Source organism: Papaver somniferum, chromosome 6 (genome assembly GCF_003573695.1).
Source record: "Papaver somniferum cultivar HN1 chromosome 6, ASM357369v1, whole genome shotgun sequence".
Lineage (NCBI taxonomy): Eukaryota > Viridiplantae > Streptophyta > Magnoliopsida > Ranunculales > Papaveraceae > Papaver > Papaver somniferum.
Window position 1 is genome coordinate 93,215,060 of NC_039363.1, and position 21,627 is coordinate 93,236,686.

The 21,627-nt window shown below is 37.1% G+C and overlaps 3 protein-coding genes and 1 non-coding gene across 4 annotated transcripts; 2 read left to right on the plus strand and 2 right to left on the minus strand.

The window, feature by feature from the left end:
- The first annotated feature begins 6,023 nt into the window (after positions 1-6,023).
- LOC113285896 (transmembrane protein 45A-like) lies at positions 6,024-7,263 on the plus strand. Its single transcript, XM_026534634.1, has one exon. It carries the CDS (start codon positions 6,293-6,295, stop codon positions 7,193-7,195), a length of 903 nt encoding a protein of 300 aa, XP_026390419.1. The 5' UTR covers positions 6,024-6,292; the 3' UTR covers positions 7,196-7,263.
- A 669-nt stretch (positions 7,264-7,932) lies between these two features.
- On the minus strand, positions 7,933-13,797 carry LOC113285897 (probable RNA methyltransferase At5g51130). Its single transcript, XM_026534635.1, has 10 exons — positions 13,574-13,797; positions 13,277-13,333; positions 11,199-11,303; positions 10,988-11,102; positions 10,591-10,638; positions 9,916-10,171; positions 9,515-9,602; positions 9,359-9,424; positions 8,480-8,548; positions 7,933-8,282 (listed from the first exon to the last, which is right to left on the minus strand). Exons 3-10 carry the CDS (start codon positions 11,295-11,297, stop codon positions 8,193-8,195), a joined length of 831 nt encoding a protein of 276 aa, XP_026390420.1. The 5' UTR covers positions 11,298-11,303; positions 13,277-13,333; positions 13,574-13,797; the 3' UTR covers positions 7,933-8,192.
- Positions 13,798-14,872: 1,075 nt separating this feature from the next.
- LOC113285898 (tyrosine/DOPA decarboxylase 1-like) lies at positions 14,873-16,617 on the plus strand. The gene has a single exon (XM_026534636.1). It carries the CDS (start codon positions 14,899-14,901, stop codon positions 16,513-16,515), a length of 1,617 nt encoding a protein of 538 aa, XP_026390421.1. The 5' UTR covers positions 14,873-14,898; the 3' UTR covers positions 16,516-16,617.
- Positions 16,618-21,043: 4,426 nt separating this feature from the next.
- On the minus strand, positions 21,044-21,120 carry LOC113292294. Its single transcript, XR_003331776.1, has one exon. It is a non-coding gene; the product is annotated as a small nucleolar RNA snoR117 (small nucleolar RNA).
- Between the last annotated feature and the right edge of the window lie 507 nt (positions 21,121-21,627).

Consider the following 21,627-nt stretch of genomic DNA (forward strand, 5'->3'; position numbering starts at 1 on the left):
TACCATTACTTGAGACATATATTAAGATGAACATGTTTGTTTATTTATCAAAACCTTAGTTGATTTATGCCATTCTTGACTATGTCGAAATGTCGATATCCACAGACTGTATACAATGGTAATGTCAGAAATGAGAATAGATTTACATAGAATCAGTTATGTAACCGATTTATGACCATATCAAATTATCCTGGACTATTTTGATGGAGCAAGGCTCAACAACAAAATATTGTTATTCTCTTAAGAGTTCGCAAGTTAACGTAAGAAGTCTCATTCTATCAACGAACATTAAAAAGATGAAAATTCAAGTAATAATATTCAAATTTGATCCAAAGCCCTAATGTGAAAGTTCTTGTCTCTTTTAGGGGAACATGAGGCAAGATTAACTTTTCAAAACAATTAAGTTATGCTGAGGTGAGCAGCACAGTGCTCACCACAAGGTTCCTGCATGGAATTTATAATACCTTTCTTTACGGAATGTTTAGACCTGACTCTTCTCTTTACTTAAGATTTTCCCTTTTCCTTTAAAAAATTCAATCTTTTAGGAGAAGAAGAGTTAACTTTACGTATCTCAGGATTGGACTTTTGAACAAGTTTAAGCCGTTTTCCAAACGAGCAGCCTTCCGTTGCAGTTTGTTGACATACCTTAGTTTGTGTTTGTACTTGAAACATTATGTGCATTTGTGACCCTCAACTTCATAATAAAGACATGTTCATTTGGAGATCGATTCAGGAACGAAATTAGAAGTTAAACAAGGAGTACCTGAAACATCAACAGAGTTTTCATTAGTATAAGAAAAATCCATTATATCCTTCAATGATTTTTAGAAAGAACAATCAATCAAATTATGAAGATTGATATGAGTATTGCTACATTCATCAAAATTGATAATTTCTCTCAAGACTGCTACACTTGATCAATCATCCTCTTTAGAATCATAATTATCAGATGTTTCATCAAGCGTTGCAGCAAAACTCTTCTTGCCAGAGTTTTTATTTCGATTTGGGTACTCATTGGCAAAGTGACCTGAGCCTTTACACTTGAAGCATTGTGGTATATCTTCATCGTCAGAATCGTTAGAGTCTTTTTTTTTTTCACATGAAAACGATTATGTGGCTTTGGTGACACATGAGGTTTTTCTCTAATGAACCGTTTATTCCTCTTACTAAGAAGTTCTCTAAACTGTCTTCTAATTAATGAAACTGAGTTACCAAGATCTTTATCTGAAAATTCAGGGTCAACCAGATTCTTCACAGAGTTGTCGACATTTTCACTTTTGAGAGTTTTAGTGTTTTTCAGGGCTTTGAAGGCAATATCCTTTCCGGCTTAGGATTGCAGTTCATGATCAAAGATATTTAACTTTCCAACTAAGGTATTTCTGGAAAAAGTTGCAAGGTTATTTCCTTCCATGAGAACATGTTTCTTAGACTCGTATCTTGCTGGTAAAGATTGGAGAATTTTCATCACGATGTCCTTTTGGGGAATATTCTTCCCTAACGCATAAGATACATTAACAATTCCAGACACTTTTTGATTAAACTCATCAAACGAATCTTCATCATACATAAGAAGATTTTCCCAGCCAGAATTTAGGTTTTGAAGCCTAACTTCTTTCTCTGAGGTATCTCCTTCGAATACGGTTTCTAAGATATCCCAAGCATATTTAGACTTAGTGTATGAAGTCACATGGTGCTGAAGATCTTTGCTTATGGCCTAAATAACATATTTACTTATCTCAGCTTCACCATATTATGCTAAACCTTTCTCAACAGTGTTTCTGTCTCTAACAACTGTCGGAGGATTGTGTCCTACAACCACAAGTTTCCATGTCTCAAAGTCATGAGCTTGTAGAAAGGAAAGCACATCAATTTTCCACCATAATTAATGTGTGCCATCAAAGGTTGGCGATACGTTTATCGGCAGTCCAGTCCATATAGTCAGATTGCTTCAAACACAGACTTATTAGGTCTTAATCGTGTTTGCATGCTCTGATACCAATTGAAAACGTGGGGGTACCAAAATACACCACCAAATTTTTCTTAGGCAACTTGTATGGACTAAACTCAAATATAATTCCGAGAGTTCAACTTAATGAATCTCAATAAGGAAAGATATGAAGAGCTTATATCTCTTTCTCTCATAATCAGAATGTTACAAAGACTAGTCCGTGAACCTGATTATACCGTGGGAGTACTTGGACGATCACAAAGATCAATATCCAAGAATCAATCAAGATGTATCCAACAATTGCGATGTAGTTATCTACTTGAATTGATTTCAACGTACAACCTGTGATATTTCAATTATAAAGATAAACAATATAATGCAGAAAAGAAATAACACAGAAACCATAAATTTTGTTAACGAGGAAACCGCAAGTGCAGAAAAACCCAGGGACCTAGTCCAGACTTGAACACCAAATTGTATTAATCCCCTACATACACTAGCCTACTATCAAAACTTCGTACTGAAATGTAGTTGAGACCGAATTAAACCGTCACAACAATTTTGTTACAGTCATGCTCCTTACGCCTCTTGAATCCCAACAGGACTCCGCGCAATTGATTCCCTTAGATGATGTCCTTTATAACCTAAGATTTTCTTCAACTTAATTGAATACTTTAAACCAATATTTCTCCCACAGATAAGCGTATATGTGATTTCCGTTCTGATCAAAGATGAAGATAGCGGTAGGAAATCGATTTCAATAGACAAAGTCTAGAAAACCTCAAAATTAGGTCGTATGATTCCCGAAAAGCTGCCTAGATTATTATTCGCATCACAAGTATAAACTTGTATAATCACAAAGTCTGAGACGAAGAAACTTTGTGATTTAAATCTATCTTGTTTGTTGGATCAAGGTTTGACAATCAAAACAAGATTAGGATACACGAATTATCATGATAACGATAGTTGGACCTATCTTCATGAATCCTTAAGTGAAGTCTTTTTAGTCGCTAAAACCTAGAAGGGTTTGAAGGAGAGGACGACTCGAGTTTACAACTAGAACACACAAGAATAGTGTCAGGGATTCAAAGATCCCAGTTGTTTGAGGTTCTCCTTATATAGACTTTCAAGATCAAGGTTGCTTTGGATTTAAGCTAAGTTATCTTTGGAATCAAGCAATCAATAATCACCGTTAGATGAAAAACTTGACTTGAGATTAACATAACAAAACATACACTCTGGTTACGATGAACCGTAACCGAACCGTGTATAATGCTTGGTTCATAAAAGTTAACCAAATTAGCTAATTGAACAATAAGCTTAACTATTTTCATATAATACTTTAAGACTTTTCTTGAGTCACAAATGTGATCAATCATGTAATATGTGTTCTTAGAGATTTATTTAAATGTCGACTATCTCATAGAAATAATTCTAAGACATCTGAAAATATTCAACAAGGTAAGTACGTGTACCGGTTACGTGTACTATACCCGTTTGTGAATATTCTGGTCATAGTACGTGTACCCTTAAGACAAAAATAAGTTCAGGAACACACAGATCTTTTATGGTATGCGTACTGGGCATGTGTACCTTTCCAATTTTGAAACCCAAAGATCTTTTCCGGTTTGCATACTAGGTACGTTGCCGAACTATAGATACGCTGGTACGTATACTGGGTACATGTATTGTGGTTCCAGACTTATAACAGTTCTCCCAGTATGTGAACTGGTATGTATATTGTCTTGTATCCAGATTAACAGTAGTTCTATATCTCTCTAATAATTAATATAAAACATTCCCGAATAACATCAATGACACATATCACTGTTCCAGGCTATTTTCAAATGATTAAATCTTGAATCATGATTTAGGTCATGAGGAATAAATTGTTTTTAACCAAATTCATCAAGTACGAACAAAATTTCTTAAGCTTAGCATATTTCGAGAACGATATTCAAGATAAACTTGACTCGAAATTTTTGTTATGCATGTACTGTCTAATTTAGTCATGCGACAATATCTCATACATAGAAAGATGAAAACTTGAGAAACAGGTGGTTCAATCTTCACTTACCTTTGTTGAAGAAGTTCTTCAGAGCTCCTGTTGATCTTCGCCATCAAACGGTATTACACGGTGATATCCGAATCTCAACTACACACTTCTATCCTAATCTGAGACTTGACTAAATGTAGACTAGGGATGAAGATATAGTTTTGACAACTAAATTTCTCAACAAGCTTGAGATAGCAACACTTGTGAGTTCGACCGAGCAATGTTGTAATAATAGGGACTGAATTCCAACAAGAACAAGTCTAGTAATCTTTCTTTCAAGACACAAATTCTCAAGAATAAATATTGTAGGTCCTGTACAGTCTTTTAGGCTTAAAAACTGTCTAGGTTATTTAACGAACTACTTGTAATATTTTTATTACAAAAATAAAAGATATAATATATTCGGAAAAGAAATAACACAATACACCAAAATTTTTGTTAAAGAGAAAAACTGCAATATTTAAAAACCTGAGACCTAGTTCAGAACTTGAACACTGTACTGTATTAAGAGTAATTCAGACTACTATCATACTTCGGACTAGAATGTAGTTGATACTGAATCGACCTTACGAGTAATTCAGCTTGAGTCGTGATCCCTGCGTCTCTTAGATCTTGCAAGACCTTACGTAACTTGATTCCCTAGCTGATGTCCTTTACATATCTAGGAGTCTGCTTCAACCACAATAGTCATCTGTTTATAATGATGAATTAGGCTAGATTTCTATAATTCAACCAATTGTTTCTTAAGGATAATGCAAGTTCACGAACTAGTGTCCATGTTTACGAATTACTTTGATCCCAAGAAAACTTAACTTCTCAATATTAATTAATTCCAAAGAATGAAAACCATGTAAACTATGTAAGAAATTTTCCTTGAGTTCCTCAGAAGTATGTGAATAAACATGTTTGTCATTTGAGAATCATTCACTAACTTTGCCCACAAAAAATATCCCATAAGATTTGTTAACCTTCAATCCCAATCCCAATCCGTCACCCACAATCCATCATATATCGTCTTTTAAAGAAGACCATGCCAACCTTAGATTGGCCATACCGAAGATAAAATCCAGTTAAAACTCTAGTACCCATTTTTATCCTTGTACTTACTTAGCTGCAAAAAATTAAGCCCACTCCTCCTTAGAATTAAGTTTATCTCCGTAACATCTTCATTAGAAAAGCTTTATCCACCATTTCAAGCCTTTTGGATTTTATAGTTTTATCTTATCGAGAAAATCATAGATAATAAGCCTTCTACAATCCTTCAACCAAACCCGATCGAATCCAACGTTATTGGGTTGGATACCCGATCCGTGCATAATTAGACTTGAAGTGGGTACATTATTAAAAGTCGAATAGATTTTGGATTAGCTACGGCTGCCGGATTAGAAATCCATTGGATGCACACCGTCGTTAGGTTGCGGGAATTTTAGTCCCTATGTTTGAGCTTATAGACTGTTAAATACATATACACAAGTACCCTTGGCATGTATTTTTGCTGAATGAAACATGTAACAAATGGGATTTTAATCAGGCCACCTTCATCTTAAGCCCAAGCTAAACTAACTAGATTTCTAAGAATTGAGCCCAATCCACTTTAGAGTATCTCCATATGTTTCATTCTTCAGTCCCCAAATGGGAGCATGAAACAAAACTGAATTGTTAGCTTGTTCTTACTTTTTTTTCCTGAAAAGATCAAATTTTATAAACGAAAAAAACACTGACATTTTGGTATTATCTACCCACCTATTTAGATTATATCCACAACAAGTCCAAATTTAGCTTGAGTTTTGACACTTAGAGATACCGTGTAAGTAAGACCCTTTCCTCACCTAATAATAGGAATTTTTTTATTAAGTAAATAACTGGATCCATGAGGTTGGTTGCATGGAATCCTCCTGTATGCACTGTTTAGATGACGTTTAGTTTGTTTAATAAACAAAACAAATCATCACACGAAACCTGAGGGAATCGTATTCCCAGCAATCCTCACAACCACCATTTCCATTGTATTCTTCTACTTCCTCCTCTCCAGATAATACTTACCCAGTCCAGCCACTGTCGTATTCTACAATTCTTTTGTTACAAGTGGGGAGTGTGGGAGTTGCAAGAAATCATTTTTCAAATACATAAAAGTCCAATAAATTGGCCGAATACACACCTGCTTCTCAGTAGTTTCCAGCACAAAGTCCATCCTTTCTATAGGATCAGACATTTCTCAGTTTTCTCATATTCTTGGCCATTTTGAGAATTGCAAAAAGAAGGAAACAGAAACAGAGAAAGAGCAAAGTATGGGGAGTTTGGTAGGTCATGTTACTACAGGTTTTGCGTTCTTCTTGATAGGTCTATGGCATTTATTCAATCATATCAAGATTCAAGCTAAACACCCCAATTCCTACAAATCATCACCTTGGTTTAGATCTCCAAGTCTAAAATACTTAGAACTTTATTTGATCATTTTGCTTAGCGTATTGTCAATAGCCATGGAGCTTTTTATCGGTCCGGAAAAACACCAACCGTTTGATCCTGACGGAAGCATACCGTCCAACCATCTGCATAACTTCGAGCATTCGTCGATATCTCTGTCGCTTATCATCTATGCAGTTTTGGCAATCATCTTGGATAAAAGTCGATTAAAAACCGCTATGCATGATGGGTTGACATACTTGCTCGGTGCGTTTGCATTTGGGCAACAGTTCGTCTTGTTTCATCTTCATTCGGCTGATCATACTGCTGTTGAAGGGCAATACCATTTGCTTCTGCAGCTTGTTATTTTCATTTCTTTTTTAACAACTCTTATGGGGATTGGATATCCTAAGAGTTTCTTACTAGGTTTTGTCAGGTCTGTCAGTGTTTTGTTTCAAGGCGTTTGGTTCACATTCATGGGTTGTATGCTTTGGATCCCAGAGTTTGTTGCACAAGGGTGTTTCATGAACTCGGAAGATGATCACTTAGTTGTTAGATGCAGCGGGGAACACGCACTTCACCGAGCCAAAGCACTAGTAAATCTCCAGTTCAGTTGGTTATTATCAATGATTGTTGTATTGTCCATGACTTTGTATGTAATTATGTGCAACATCTATGGAGCGAAGGTAGAATACTTGTCTATAAGCAAGTCCGATGGGGACGACGAAGAAGGAAGGCATCCAGAGGTTGAACTGCAAAAGAAGAATTTACTCTGGCCGGAAACGTGATTCCGATGGCCAGGGAAATGTAACGTTTAAGTAAATTTCTCTATATTTGCCTTGTCATTTCCTTTGTATGCTGTAAATTTGTCATACAGGAAGTGTGTCGATGTCTCTATGATTGGTAGGACATGCCTATACAATATTGCCAATGAACAATGCAGGTCCATTGGTTTGTTATCCTTAGGATGGGTCCTTAGTCCTCATAACTCTTCTTGATCTCTGCCGGCAACCGCACTGCATCAACTTCAGAATCAGATCAAAATTGTTTAAAATGTGCTTAATTTCCATGATAACCACATTTATATATGCATTTCAGTAGTACATAGTGCAGTTTTCTTTTCACTAGCCATAGAATTACCAGAAGATCAGGCCACGGGTCCATAATAACCTGGTAGGGCTGTTATAGGTGGGAAAACCAATGACTAGCCAACAGCACAAACAAAATTTTGGTAGGCTGTTTTGGATTGACGTAGTATAGCTGTAATAAGACTTCACCAGATCCAATTAGATATAATATCATCCTAGTGGATAAAGCCTCGTAATTGTCGTGGTTAGTTTGTTTCTTATCCAGCTTTTCTAATAACAAGAATAAGTCCTGGCAAACCAGAGCTTTTCACCAGACATTGGATAAGAGCATGTGTTTCTTTTCAATTGGCCAACATGACAGTTTTTTATTCTGGAACGTGACGAATTGGGACGGGGTTCTCCTTAAGCCTTGGCCAAAACTAAAACAAAAATAAAGATAGAACCGCAAAACATATTTTAAATTATCATGCTGTAACTTACAGTTTTACAGTTATCGGCATCATCCAAAAATTACAAAAGAACACACAAGTACATGTATATTGGAATCATCACATGTAAACTTGTCTTTCTGCAGAAGGTTTCCTATAGCACAATAGAGTCAAAATATATGGTTAGTTTTTACTTCATCACCCAGGAATTCTATGAACTTTACCCCATTGAAGTTTTTCTATCTTCCATTGAAGTAGTTTATCAAAATTCACTTTCGGAAGGCGAAGAGCGGCCTGTTAAATCCAGTGGCACTGCAAGGTAAACTGGAAGTACAGCTCTCTACTGTCCTAAACCCGATCTGCAAACAAGTTAAAGATAAGTAAGTTAAAACATTAAACTTAATAACTTAAAGTAATTGAAAATAGACATGATTTCTTCTGAGGATCTGTCTAAATGGTGAGACTAGTTGCAGAAGGTCAGACCTTGGATGATTTTTACTACACCCCCACAGGGAAATTACCCTGTTCAGTCCAGTTAAGAACAAACTTTGATTACCTTGTCAAGAAGAATCTCTTGGAAAAAGCATGGATGAAACACAATACTGTGGTAATTTAATGTTGCAGTCTGAAAAAAAAAACAGAAAGGAAACAATAGGTCAAACTCTCATCCACAAATAAACAGAAAGGAAACAGTGGCAAATATGACCACTGTTCGACAAAAGGAATCATTACATCACAAATGCCTAAGCAACCAAAAAGAAGCTCTCATCCACCATTCACAACAGAAGCTTACTGGACAAAAAAAAAAAACCATCCAGAAGAGAATAGAAAAAACTAAAGCAAAAGGATTAAACCTAAAAACAAAACCCAGCCAAATCTGTATTACACCTGGTCCCAACACTCAATGGAGTTCAAAAATCTTGGTCTACCCCTATAATTGTATTTCTTGGCAAAATAAGAGCCCTCCGGGTACTAAAATGAAAAGAGATGCCACAAACTACAGACCCCTGCTAAGTTTTTTCAGATGATGGAAAGATAAGGTTGCCACTAATACATTAAGACTAAATAAGAAAAACACAGATATTCAACCTTTCAATTAGGGCATATAATGTTGAGGCCCGGTACTCAGCCAATTCGCATGCCTCAGGGAGGGTCATCTCAGAAAAAAGACTTTGGTGTTACTAGAGAGATATAGTCTACTTTTTAACTTCATGCTGGCCTGATGTGGGACTATCTGTTCGATATAACTTGGGTAGTGACCTCATCTATGTAATACAGGCCCCATGACCTTACAGACGCATGAGTATGTGCACCAAATGTGGCGCGTTATCAGAATGACTAACAGTACTATATAATGATGCAAGAAACCCATGAAATACAAGAAAAAATATACCACGAAATACAAGAAACCCACGGAATACAAGAAAAAATATACCTCGGACACCTGGTAGTTGCTCTTGTATGACTTCCATGGTTGAGGCTCTAGCACAAGAAGACCACCCTTCATAACAAAATAAAATAAACAGATTTATTTTCTAGAGAAAACAAAGAGTTAATTTTGTCATGATGCTCCTAGAAAATAGAAAATTACCGGTCTAAGAAGTCTCCAGATATTTCGAAACAAAGTAATCAACCCCTCATCACCCCAGTTCAGATGGATCCATTTTGTCACACTGAAACTGCAATGTACCAGAAAAATCCAATTCAGAATACAAATTACAGAATGGGTCTTTATTTGAAGTCAACTAATCAGTGTCCATGTCAATCAGATCAATATTCCAACTCAGTGAACCATAATGGTCGTGAGTCATGAAAGGCGCCAAGGAAAAGAAGGTATTTAACCTATAAAAACACTGTAAGCCGGCCCTAAGAAAAAAAATTAAGAGTGTAAGTAGAGTTCTATTTGTAGGCTGTTAGGACTCAATTCAAACAAGACTTCTCAGACGCCTAGCTGTGACAGACATGTCAAAAAATGAGAAACAATATGCTTACCAAGTTACAGCATCATACTTCTCATCGTCGGAGTGTTTACGGAAATGTTCAACAAAATTTTGTTTCTGGAAAGACACTATGTCCAGCAGACTTTTTCGATGATCCCGTTTTCCCTCTTCAGCAGAGACTGCATCATGATGCTCTAGATCCCGTGTCCTTTCTAAATGCTCTGGTTCAGAGACATCTGGAGATGGGCAACCAGCACTTTCCATTTTGTCTATTTTCTTAAGATTCCAGTATGCACTTTCTACCAAACCTGTCAAGGCAAGAGCACGGTTGGAATTCATAAACAAGATGACTAACGTAAACTATGCAGCCATTTTTTTACGAAATTAGCAGGGCCTAACAGAGATTCGACATAGTTCAATTTCAAAGACAACTGGCGGGTGAAGAATTAAAAGATTCACATCCCATCTCAATTGGTGGTATTAATTATGAATTGTTCCACCGAATCCACATCATTACAATCTTTTATGGTTATTCCATAGCCGATAGGTATAATCTCTAATATTTTCCAACTATTTGGGGCATAAAACTGAAGTCTTCATTTGAGACCCCTATGAATCCCTTTTCTATTCATTTGAGAACTATTGTAATTACCAGTAAACAATACAAAGAAATCAATTAATAGATAACTTATTGATGCTACAAATAAAAAGCTACTGAAAAGCTTACTTGCATCGATATCAACACCGAGAATACTTCGACAGTGAAACGTCTTTGCTGCATATCAAACCCAAAAGAATAAAACATCAATTCAAACGATACAAGGTAACACCTTGACATCCTGGACAAGAACTAACAGCCACAACCAAAAACAAACTGAATATGAACCCTTTCAAAAAAAATGAAGTGGTACAAAAGTAAGTTAAGCTACATGTAGGACCTTGTAATCTATTATGCAAGAACAAACAATCTTAACCAATTTTAAACTTGTAATGACGGTGCTTGTGTACATATTAGCACTGTCCACATGATAATTATAATAACAGCACCCAGAAACCCAAATAGAGTATGTTCTGTAGTAAATTAAAACAACTGTTCACATGTTAATAATAGTACTGCTACTTACCTATTTCAATAGTAATCAATCCCTGATTACAACCAATATCAAGACAATCTTTATCTTCAAACCATTCCTTCTTCAGCACCATTAATCGTGGATCAGCCTTCATGTCTTTACATACCTGAAAACATTGTAATGCATATGTTTCTTACTAAACGTTACAATCAATAACTGGCAAGTTAAGAAACAAGCTCATAAATAAGAACAAAGAACTTACACGATAGCCGTAGTAGTGTCTGTAATTACCAAAGATTGCCACCTCTTTATCTTTTCGTTTTCTCTTCTTTCCTTCCCCAGCCTTTACTTCGTTTTCCATCGCTCTCTGTACAAAATATTTGAGGTTTAAAGCAGTGGCCAAACAGTGAAATAAAGGGGGGCCAAAAAATGCTGTGCGACACACAGAGTTGACGACACTCCTACACAACCTACCAGCTAAAACAGGCAGTATATCAAATGGCTTAACTCTAACCAAGACGGATCCAATTGAAGTAGATATAAGGTGGATTCTTGAATATCCACACTGAAAGACAATAGCTTTTACTACTGTCCAAATTCTAAAGCTACAAACTCTGGGCATATCATCAGAATTAATTCCTGACAAGTGTAAGATAAATTCTAAATTCAGATTTCAGCCAAGACATACTCAGAGAATTAAGGATAGTTATCAAACAGAAAACAATATCCAAAGCTTATCAACAATCACTAATAAAAAATATCAAACAGTAATGAGATTGCCATTTCGGCTGTTGGCCTGTTGATTTACGAACCACACTCGAACAAGCTGGAGATAGACGATCCCTGACATTGACCTGAGCTGTATCTAGCCGTTTTACCGCGTATGAGTAATGGGAAATGTTAGGGCAAACATATATTTTGAAATGTAGAAATTTGGAGGGAAAGAGAAACGTTGAAGACCGTTGAACTAAACTTGGTGCCAAAAGAATAAAAAAAAAAAAGAAGTCAGCTGTTTACCAATGTTTCTCAAATGGTCCTCTCACTTCTCTGCCTATATTCACATCTCAGTAAACTCACAACCAGATAAGGATAACTAATTCCACATTCACTTCTTCAGTTCCCTATAACAATATGGGAATCACATTGATATCAACTGACTGCAAACTAGGAAATACGTTTCTACTACCGATCGATAAAAAGGAAATACGTTCCTACTATAATTTGTAATGCGAAGTGGAATCAATGTGATTGAAATCAATTGGCAATTGAGGGCACTAACTAAATATATATTTGTACTAACAAGTGGTAAAAATCCTAAGGAGAAGAAAGTATTTCTTTGGACATACTTCGTCAGCCATTCAAATTATAGACCAGATCATCAATAAGGGGATTCATTTTGACGACTACCATTTTCTTACACCCAAAACATGCATATTACGAATACAGATTATTTTCGACCGCGACTACAAGCCTCCTAGTAAGTTTGGCAGTTGGTAGTCAGTCTTTCTTGTTCTCTATGCTCTAACACCAATCACCTATGTCTAACAATGAAGTTAAGCAGCAACGAACTTGAGCATCCATAAATTGGGATAGAGTAGCAGTTCAAGCTATTCAGGTCAGAGTACACGCACACTGATGAACACTCACTAATTTGGTCTCTAGCCGGGTTAAGACAATATCACTTGCGCACCTGATAGAGCAGTATTTTTCTCTTTTTGTTATTTCTATAAGTACCTTTATATACAGGAAAAAAAGATTGTACGAAATGTCAGAACCAAATTATATACTAATCTGCACAGGACCACTCTAACCTTTTAGATCACACAACCTTTTTTCTGCTTGACACATCTTTAATAACAACCTTTTACAGTTAACTACTGTTGTTAATCATAAGTTTTGACATAAGTAATACCGGTAACTGAATTTTAGTTGATAAAGTTTGACCATGATCATGTGCATTTGATTTGTCCGATCCATTGCTCATAATAAACTAACGCTAACTAAAGATATGACTAGTCCAGAAGATTAAAATTGACTTAGGAGGAAACTTGGAGAGATCGATCAGTTGATTGCTTGCACTTACGGTCAAACAATGGGGTGCATCTCACTCAAAATAAGACCCTAACAGAATATCCATGGGCATTGAATTTCTCCCAAAAGGATGAGGGTTTTTCTTGGACGTAAAGGCTATGGACATATATAGCACTGCACTCATTATCTTTTATTATTATACTAAATACCATCATCAGGCTATGTATCTTCTTCATCAGATTTTGTTGAAGAACAAGCCATTAATTTTAAAAAATATTGCAAATAAAATCAAGCTTGTGATTTACTGACCTGTTTGTTTGATTATATTCTATCACTTTCGCAGTGGAAGTGATTCCAACTATTCACCTGCATGAACCACAACATCAAATTGAAGTTCACGAGATTTAAAGGAAAAATCTGCTAATTAAGAATTTGTTATATAAAACAAATCATGGTTGCGAAAAAATAAACCTCGGTCAGGAATTTCATCAAACATGCAGACATCATTACACAACATAACCTAATTTTTTTTTTGGGGAGGTTTTACCCACATACCCATGAACTCACTGAACATAACTCAAAAATCACATAAAAGACCTAACTTACCAAATCCTCACAGTCTGAGCAGAGAAATCTTCTTCCTCTTCCTCTCCCTCTCCCTGTATCTCTTTCTCTGTCGCCGGTTAGGGTTTAAGAGGCGGCGGTTTATGGGATTTACCGCTTCAAAAGAGGAATTTAAAAAAACAGAGAAATTGAAGGACTAGGAATGGCTAAGTTTGGCGACCACTGTGGCTCTATATTGGTTTTGGACCGTAAGAAAAGTCTTGATCGAGAGAGTCACTGTTTCCTCACATGTGCCGGACCGTATAAATTTTCCAAAAATTGTTCCGGGCCGCAAAATATCCTCAGTGACTATATGCACCCCACAATCCACATTCCAAATATTTGCTATCCCACCAAATCACACACAACCTCAACACCATCACTTACCAACACGGGCAACACCTCAACCAGCACCCCCGGATTTATGTTTCTGGTCAGAACTTTATATGCTGCGATCTGCACCAATTCTTAAGGTTATAAATACAAACAAAACACATTAACTTTTATACCATTGAACCAAAGAGATCTAAATTAGAATGGGAAGTAGGCCGTTTGAACCGGGAATATGTAAAGGGGTCTGGGCATAGAATTTGGAGGCCCATCAAATTTGTAGTTGTTTGGTAAGGTTGTGTAAATTTTTTTAGTTTTCTTTTTGAAGATAATTGTATTAATCAAAAAAAATATGGTTTACCAGAAAATAGGTGGCAACAACCAAAAAAAAAGAAAATAATAGGAAATATTAGGGAATTCTATTGAGCTTAAAAAAACAGGACGACCAACCTAATACATACCCACACCATTCTCCAACAAACAACCACGCTTGGCCATTTTATCTGCAGCAAAGTTTGCTTCACGTTAAGTATGAACAAACCTAATAGAATCGTATAAACCACTCGCCTCAATCCACCTCTGATTAGCAAACCAAGGCACTGAGTTATCCTCCAAAGTTCTAATCACACTCAGAGCGAATAACAATTCTTCCAAAACCCCATTGAACAGCCCATTCCAGACCCACCAGAATACCATACAACTCCGCCAGATAATTAGAAGTGTAAATTTTTTCACAGCTTCGCAGAAGTAAACATTTGGTGTGCTCAACTCATGCTTACCAGATTTCCCAAATTTCTTCCACAGTCTGGGAAGAAATCTTGCCAACTTAAAATCCACGCTTCTTTCATGTATGACACCCATTTTTCTCACTCTCTTCAATTTCTAGAAGCTCGCCACACAAAACGAAAATATTTGTCTAATCCTTTTTCAGTTTTCTATATTCATTTCATTCAACTCATTCATGCATCCAAAAGATTCTGACAAAAACAAAGAAAAAAATGGGTAGCTTACTACCTTCTGATGAAGATAATTCATTAGTAGTATGTTCTTCTAGTAAAAGTCTGTTAGACCCAGAAGAGTTCAGAAGACAAGGTCATATGATTGTAGATTTCCTTGCTGATTACTATAGAGATATCGAAAAATATCCAGTTCAAAGCCAAGTCAAACCCGGTTATCTCAGTAAACGCATACCAAAATCTGCTCCATACAAGCCTGAACCCATTGAAACCATTCTGCAAGATGTTCAAAATGATATTATTCCTGGTCTTTCTCACTGGCAAAGTCCAAACCATTTTGCTTACTTCCCTTGTACTGTTAGCGTTGCTGGATTTCTCGGCGAAATGCTTACTACGGGTTTTAATGTTGTCGGGTTTAGCTGGGTGTCTTCACCAGCTGCAACTGAGTTGGAGATCATAGTTATGAATTGGCTTGGTCAAATGCTTAAACTTCCTAAATCATTTCTCTTCTCATCGGATAGTAATTACAGAGGAAGTTCAGGAGGTGGAGTTTTATTAGGGACTACTTGTGAAGCCATTCTATGTACACTAACTGCAGCAAGGGATCAAATGTTGAACAAAATCGGTCGAGGAAATATTGGTAAGCTAGTTGTTTATGGTTCTGACCAAACTCATTGCGGATTTCAGAAAGCTTCTAGAATTGCTGGTATACACCCGAAAAATTTCCGCTGCATCAGCACGTCAAAAGCTACAAATTTTGAGCTCTCTCCGCATTCACTTCAATCCGCAATTTTAACAGATATAGAGTCTGGGTTAACTCCATTATATCTATGTGCCACGGTTGGTACAACTTCATCTACTGCGGTAGATCCACTACGGCCATTATGCAAAGTTACAAAAAAGTACGGTATATGGATTCATGTGGATGCGGCATATGCAGGAAGTGCTTGTATTTGCCCCGAATTCCGACATTTCATTGATGGTGTTGAAAATACGGACTCATTTAGCCTCAATGCACACAAATGGTTATTCACTAATTTAGATTGTTGCTGTTTATGGGTTAAGAACTCTGGTGCTCTTGTTACGGCTTTGTCAACAAATCCGGAGTACTTGAAGAATAAAGCAACTGAGTCGGAAAAAGTTATCGATTACAAAGACTGGCAAATAGCTTTAAGCAGAAGATTTAGATCACTGAAGCTGTGGTTAGTAATTCGAAGTTACGGAGTAGCGAACCTTAGAAATTGTATAAGGAGCCATGTTAAGATGGCAAAACAGTTTGAAGAACTTATTTCCACGGACGAGAGGTTTGAAATTGTAGTCTCCAGAACATTTTCCATGGTGTGTTTCAGACTCAAATTGGCGATAGCTTTTGGTCGAGAATCATTTGAAAACAGTACTGTCAGACAGAATCACATTGCGGATCCAATATTGAACGAGCTCAACCGAAGATTGCTTGAATCCATAAATGCGTCCTGTCAGGTACATATGACTCATGGAATGATTGGAGGGATATATATTATCCGGTTTGCGGTTGGTGCAACCCTTACGGAAGAACGACATGTGAATTTGGCTTGGAAAGTTGTGCAAGAGCGCACCGACATCTTGGTAGGCTCATTGGATAATGGTAACAGTAGATCATTGGAAGCGAGCTATGAGTAGCAGGCTAATACCTTGTAATTCCTAGCTTTCACGTTCAGTGAAGGTGAAATCGACTTTATTATGGAATTTGATTTTCTTAAGAGCCGGCATATATTATGTACTCAAGGCAAATAGTTTGGTTAAACTTTTTTTTTTTTTTTTTTTTTTAATTTTTGGGTTAAACTTTTCGCTGGTAAAGTTTCCAAATGAGTACCATATCTATGGATTTTAGTGTATTTTTTACTGTAAAAATGCCTGTCCAACAATCCGAGGGGTAAACTTTTGAAGAGGTTTGGACCGTATAACAGTCCGCCGACTCGCAAACACTGAAGATTTAAAAAAAAATAACAAAACTAGTGACAAAACCCCTAGGTGAACAAACTAGTGATAAGAAAAAACCGGTCATATTATTTCTACCAAATAAAAACCGTTTCAAATAAAACTGGGACAAAAACCCCAAGCCAAATAATAATGTGTAAATTTAGTTTTTGTTACTTTAAAAAAAGACAAACATGCCCTTGACCTTTTCTTCTTCTTCTTCTCTGATTTCTTTTTTCTTCTTTCTTCCGTCTCCTTCTCCCACCACCATCATCACCAGCAGTAACAAATCTCCACGAACACCAGCAACAACACCTCCGTCACCACAAGCAGCAACACCTACGTCACCGCCAGCATCAATTTCGTCTTTAAAATTTGGTTTTCTTCTCCGTAATAGTTGAGAAAAAGGGTTAAATCTAGATCGTGGTTCTTAAAAATGGGTTAGTGCATCAAACCTCTTTAATTCTTCATTGTAATTCATATCTCTGTAGTTTAATTTTACTTTGATTGAGAGTGATGTTGTTGAATCGATTACTGAAATCAGAATTCACAGAAAAGGTAAATCGGAGGTCAAATTTAGGGTTTCTGGTTTGATTGATTCTTTTTTATTAAATCTCAATGGTTTGTTAGAATTAAAGTGGGTTTGTTCTGATTTGAAGTAGAGATGGTAGTATGAAGTTTAATTTTGATTTCGTAGAGAATTATGGTTTATAATCTTCCCTAAATTAAGAAACTAGGGTTCTTCTTTGATATTGATCTATCTGCAAAATTTAGGGAGAGGGGTTTGATTAAGAAGGAGATGATTGAGAAAAGAATGTTGATGAATTTGAATCTCTGATGAGTTAAGAAGAGGGATCTGATTTTAAGTTGAAATAGTGGAAGAGATTGTTATGTTTCTTAACAAATTAGAAGATTTAGTTGCTGCTGCTGTTTGGTAAATGGGTTTTGGACCTAGAAAGATATTTACTGAGATGTAGTATATCAATTGATAGAGTTATAGATATCCTTGAAACTGCAGTTGATAGTTGTGATAATTAGTTTAGGTTATGATGAGTTGCAGGGATTATGAAGCTACAAATATGATGAAGGTGATGGCTTGAGATGTTATGGAGTGAACTGATGATGAATTCTTTTAATGGAGATGAAATAGACATTTCAGTTGTTGATAAAATGAAATAGACATTTCAGTTGTTGAGAATTTGATGTGTTTAGGTTAATTAACTTACAAAAGTTACGAACAGACTTGGAAGTTTGTGTTGGTGAAATGAAAATATGTGGAAAATGATGAAACCAATTTCGGTTTCATCTAGTTTGGTGAAACCAATTTTGGTTTCCATCATCTTTAATTTGTGTTGTTCTTTTGAAGTAATTGGATTCATTATACTATGACGTTGTTCAATTTTGAAATAGAAATTGGTGACTGGTGTTTTCATCATTTGTTTTGAAGTTCTAAGGGAATCTGATTTACTGAGTTTGGGGTTTGTGTTTTCAATTGTATTGGATTTTTGAGGGAATTTGATTTCTGAGTTGGGGTTTTGTGTTTGTTTATGTTTTCATTCTCAATTTGTGTGTTTTACTTTTTTAGGTTGATGACGTTTTGGAGTTAAAATGTATAAGAAAACCACCACTTCCTAGAATGCTGCTAAACAATGTCTCATGCATGAGAAATGCCAACTAATTCTTCGAAACATTAATGCATCAGTCCATGAGGAGGTGCACTCGTGTTAACAGGAGCAAATGGTGCAGGAAAATCCACTTTCTTAAGAATGTTAGGTTGTTTCTCAAATCCTTCAGCTGGAGAGATCCTACGGAACGGTCACGACATTACAAAGGCAGGAGTTTCTATCCGGGTATGAAACTCATTTACCTATCCAGATTGAGGATGCGATGATATTGAGGTTGCCATAGAGGTTTCCGAGAAGGAAAACCATGGTGGATTTGCTTGATTGATCGTGGAGATGTATGGAGAGGGTTATCTGGTGGTTTAGTTTTTGTTGCAGAGGAAGTGGGATTTTATCCCTTCAGGTAATACATGTAACCTGATCATAATTTAACCACTTTCTAATAAGAAATTTGTTGTTTAAGTCTGTACATATTATTGTGGATTGAATTGCTAGATACTAATCTATGAATTTCAGAAAATAATAGTAGTTAGGCATAAATTTTGAACTTCTCCTTGCCAAAGATGCTTTATACTTAATAAATAATTCCTGTATATGCAATGAGGTCCGTCGCTGCTCATCATGTATAAAATTGTTGATGTTGTTTTCTGCATCATTTCTTTTGGAAAATTCGTAGTTCTTAGTCACGTCTTTGCAGGATTCATCCTTATTGGGTACTATAGTAAGAGATTCTATCCGGGTATAGGGTTGCCTTCTGCTTACAGTATCATTTGAAGTTTTACGACATTAGCAATTTACCATAGACTAACTATACCATCAATATTTAAGTACTGAGGAATCCATATATCTGAAGCATAAGCTCCAGAGCTCCACTAAACAAGCAGAAATTCGGTAGAGAGAGAGACTGACTTCCTTGAATATATACTTCAATGTCATTATCGTGCTAAATTATTGTCTGTTTTGTGAATTAGTAGTTTCTCCAATTTGTGTTCAGTTTATTATGTTTTAGACATTAAATTGTATTATGCAAGCCAACTATCTATATTTAATCAGATTTTGGTTTATGTGGGCTTCTTATCCTGGGCACGTTATAGTATCAAATATATTCGTCCTGTATTAACCAGTTTTCTTCATCTATTGGCAGGTTCAGTTCATCATTGAAGTTTGTGTTGGTGAAATGAAAATATGTGGAAAAATGATGAAACCAATTTCGGTTTCATCTAGTTTTGGTGAAACCACTTTGGTTTCATCATTTTTCCTAGTTTATTTTGGTTTGGTTTCATCATTGAAGCTGTGTTGGAGAAATGACAATATGTGGAAAAATGATGAAACCTAATTAGGTTTTATCTAGTTTGGATCATTTTTTCCTAGTTTATTTTGGTTTGGTTTCATCATTGAAGTTGTGTTGGCGAAATGACAATATGTGAAAAAATGATGAAACCTAATTAGGTTTCATCTAGTTTTGGTGAAACCAATTTTGGTTTCATCATTTTTTCTGTTTGGTTTCATCATTTTTTTCTTATTTTGTTGAATATTGATCAATGAAATTCATTTTTTGTGGCGGTGGCGACTGGTTGGTGGCGGTGGTCGGCGATAATGGTGGTGTTGCTGGTGGTGGTGGTTGGCGACAGTGGTGGTCTGTGGTGGTGGTCGGCGGTGGGTGGTGGTTTTCGGGGATGAGGTGGTGGCGCTGTGTGGGTGGGGTGGTGGTGGTGGTGGTGGCGAGGTGGTAGTTTCGGCGACGGTGGTTGGCGGCGGGTGGTGGAGGCGGTGGCGCGTGGTGGTGGTTGGCGACGGCGGTGACTGTGGTGGTTGGCGGCGGTGGAGGTGGTGGCACGGTGGTGGTTGACGGTGGTGGTGGTTGGCGGCGGTGGAGGTGTGGCGTGGTGGAGGTTTGCGGGGTGGAGGTGGTGGCACGGTGGGTGGTTGGCGGTGGAGGTGGTGGCGCGGTGGTGGTTGGGGCGGGGTGGAGGTGGTGATGGTGGTGGTCGGTAACGGCGGTGGGGTGGAGGCGGCGGTGGTGGTGGGGGGGGGTGGTGGGCGTGGTGGTGGGGGCGGTGTGCGCGGGGGGTGTGGTGGTGGCGGCGGTGGTGGAGGCGGTGGGCGGTGGTGGTGGGGCGGCGGCGGTGGAGGCGGTGGCGGGTGGTGGTTGGCGGCGGCGGGCGGTGGTGGCGATGGAGGTGGTGGCGCGGTGGTGGTTGACGGCGGTGGAGGTGGTGGCGCGGTGGTTGTTGGCGGCGGTGGAGGTGGTGATGGTGGTGGTCGGTAACGGCGGTGGCGGCGGTTGACAGTGGTTGTTTTTGGCGACGGCGGTGGTCAGTGGTGGCGGCACATTGGTGGTTCTGCTGGTGGTGTTATTTTGTGGTGGTGATAATATAATAGAAATTAATGGTGGGGTTGATTTTTATTTTTGTTGGCGTGATTTAAAATTAAAGGTGGGGTTGTTTTTTATTTTTGTTGGGGTGATTTAAACTAGAAGGCTAATATAGACAATTTATGTTAAACGAAGTTTTTGTGAACAATTTGTTTTGTTGGAGTTTTTGCATATGGATAGTGACACCTTTGAGGTTATAACTCGCGGACCGAAAAAATAAACCGCAAATCATATTTGGCCCCAGAAATTTGTAAACAGTCTCATCAAAGATTAATGCTCAGATGGTACGGACAAATTCTGACATCATTGACTATATAATTTGTATCGTTGCTGTTTTAAAAAGAAAAAGGAAAAAATATAAAGAGCAAAAGAAATTGATTTCTGAATTGGGGCCCCGTAAAATAATTGGGGCCCCTACCTACAAGATAAAAAAAAGGTCATGAAATTATAATTGGGGTTATCCCTTATCCTCATTTTTTTAAAAGGCTAAACTACCCCTAATCATTAGTGGTAATTAGTAATTAAGTTAAGTTAATTAATTGGTAATTAAATTAGTTAGATTGAAATCTGATTTAAGGCATAAATTTTGATAATTGGAAAATTGTATTTTTGTGTTGAAGAGAGGAATAAAGTGAGTTTTGAGGGAAAATTTAGGTTATTTGAAATGAGTGATTCTAGTGGAGGAAATGATGTAGGTGAAGATTCAAACAACATACATGATTGGTTGATGGTGAGATTGTCTCAACTAATCCTATGGATTGGATGTTTGATGAAGAGATGTTAATAGAGGAAGCTTTGATAATTGTTGCAAATGAAGAT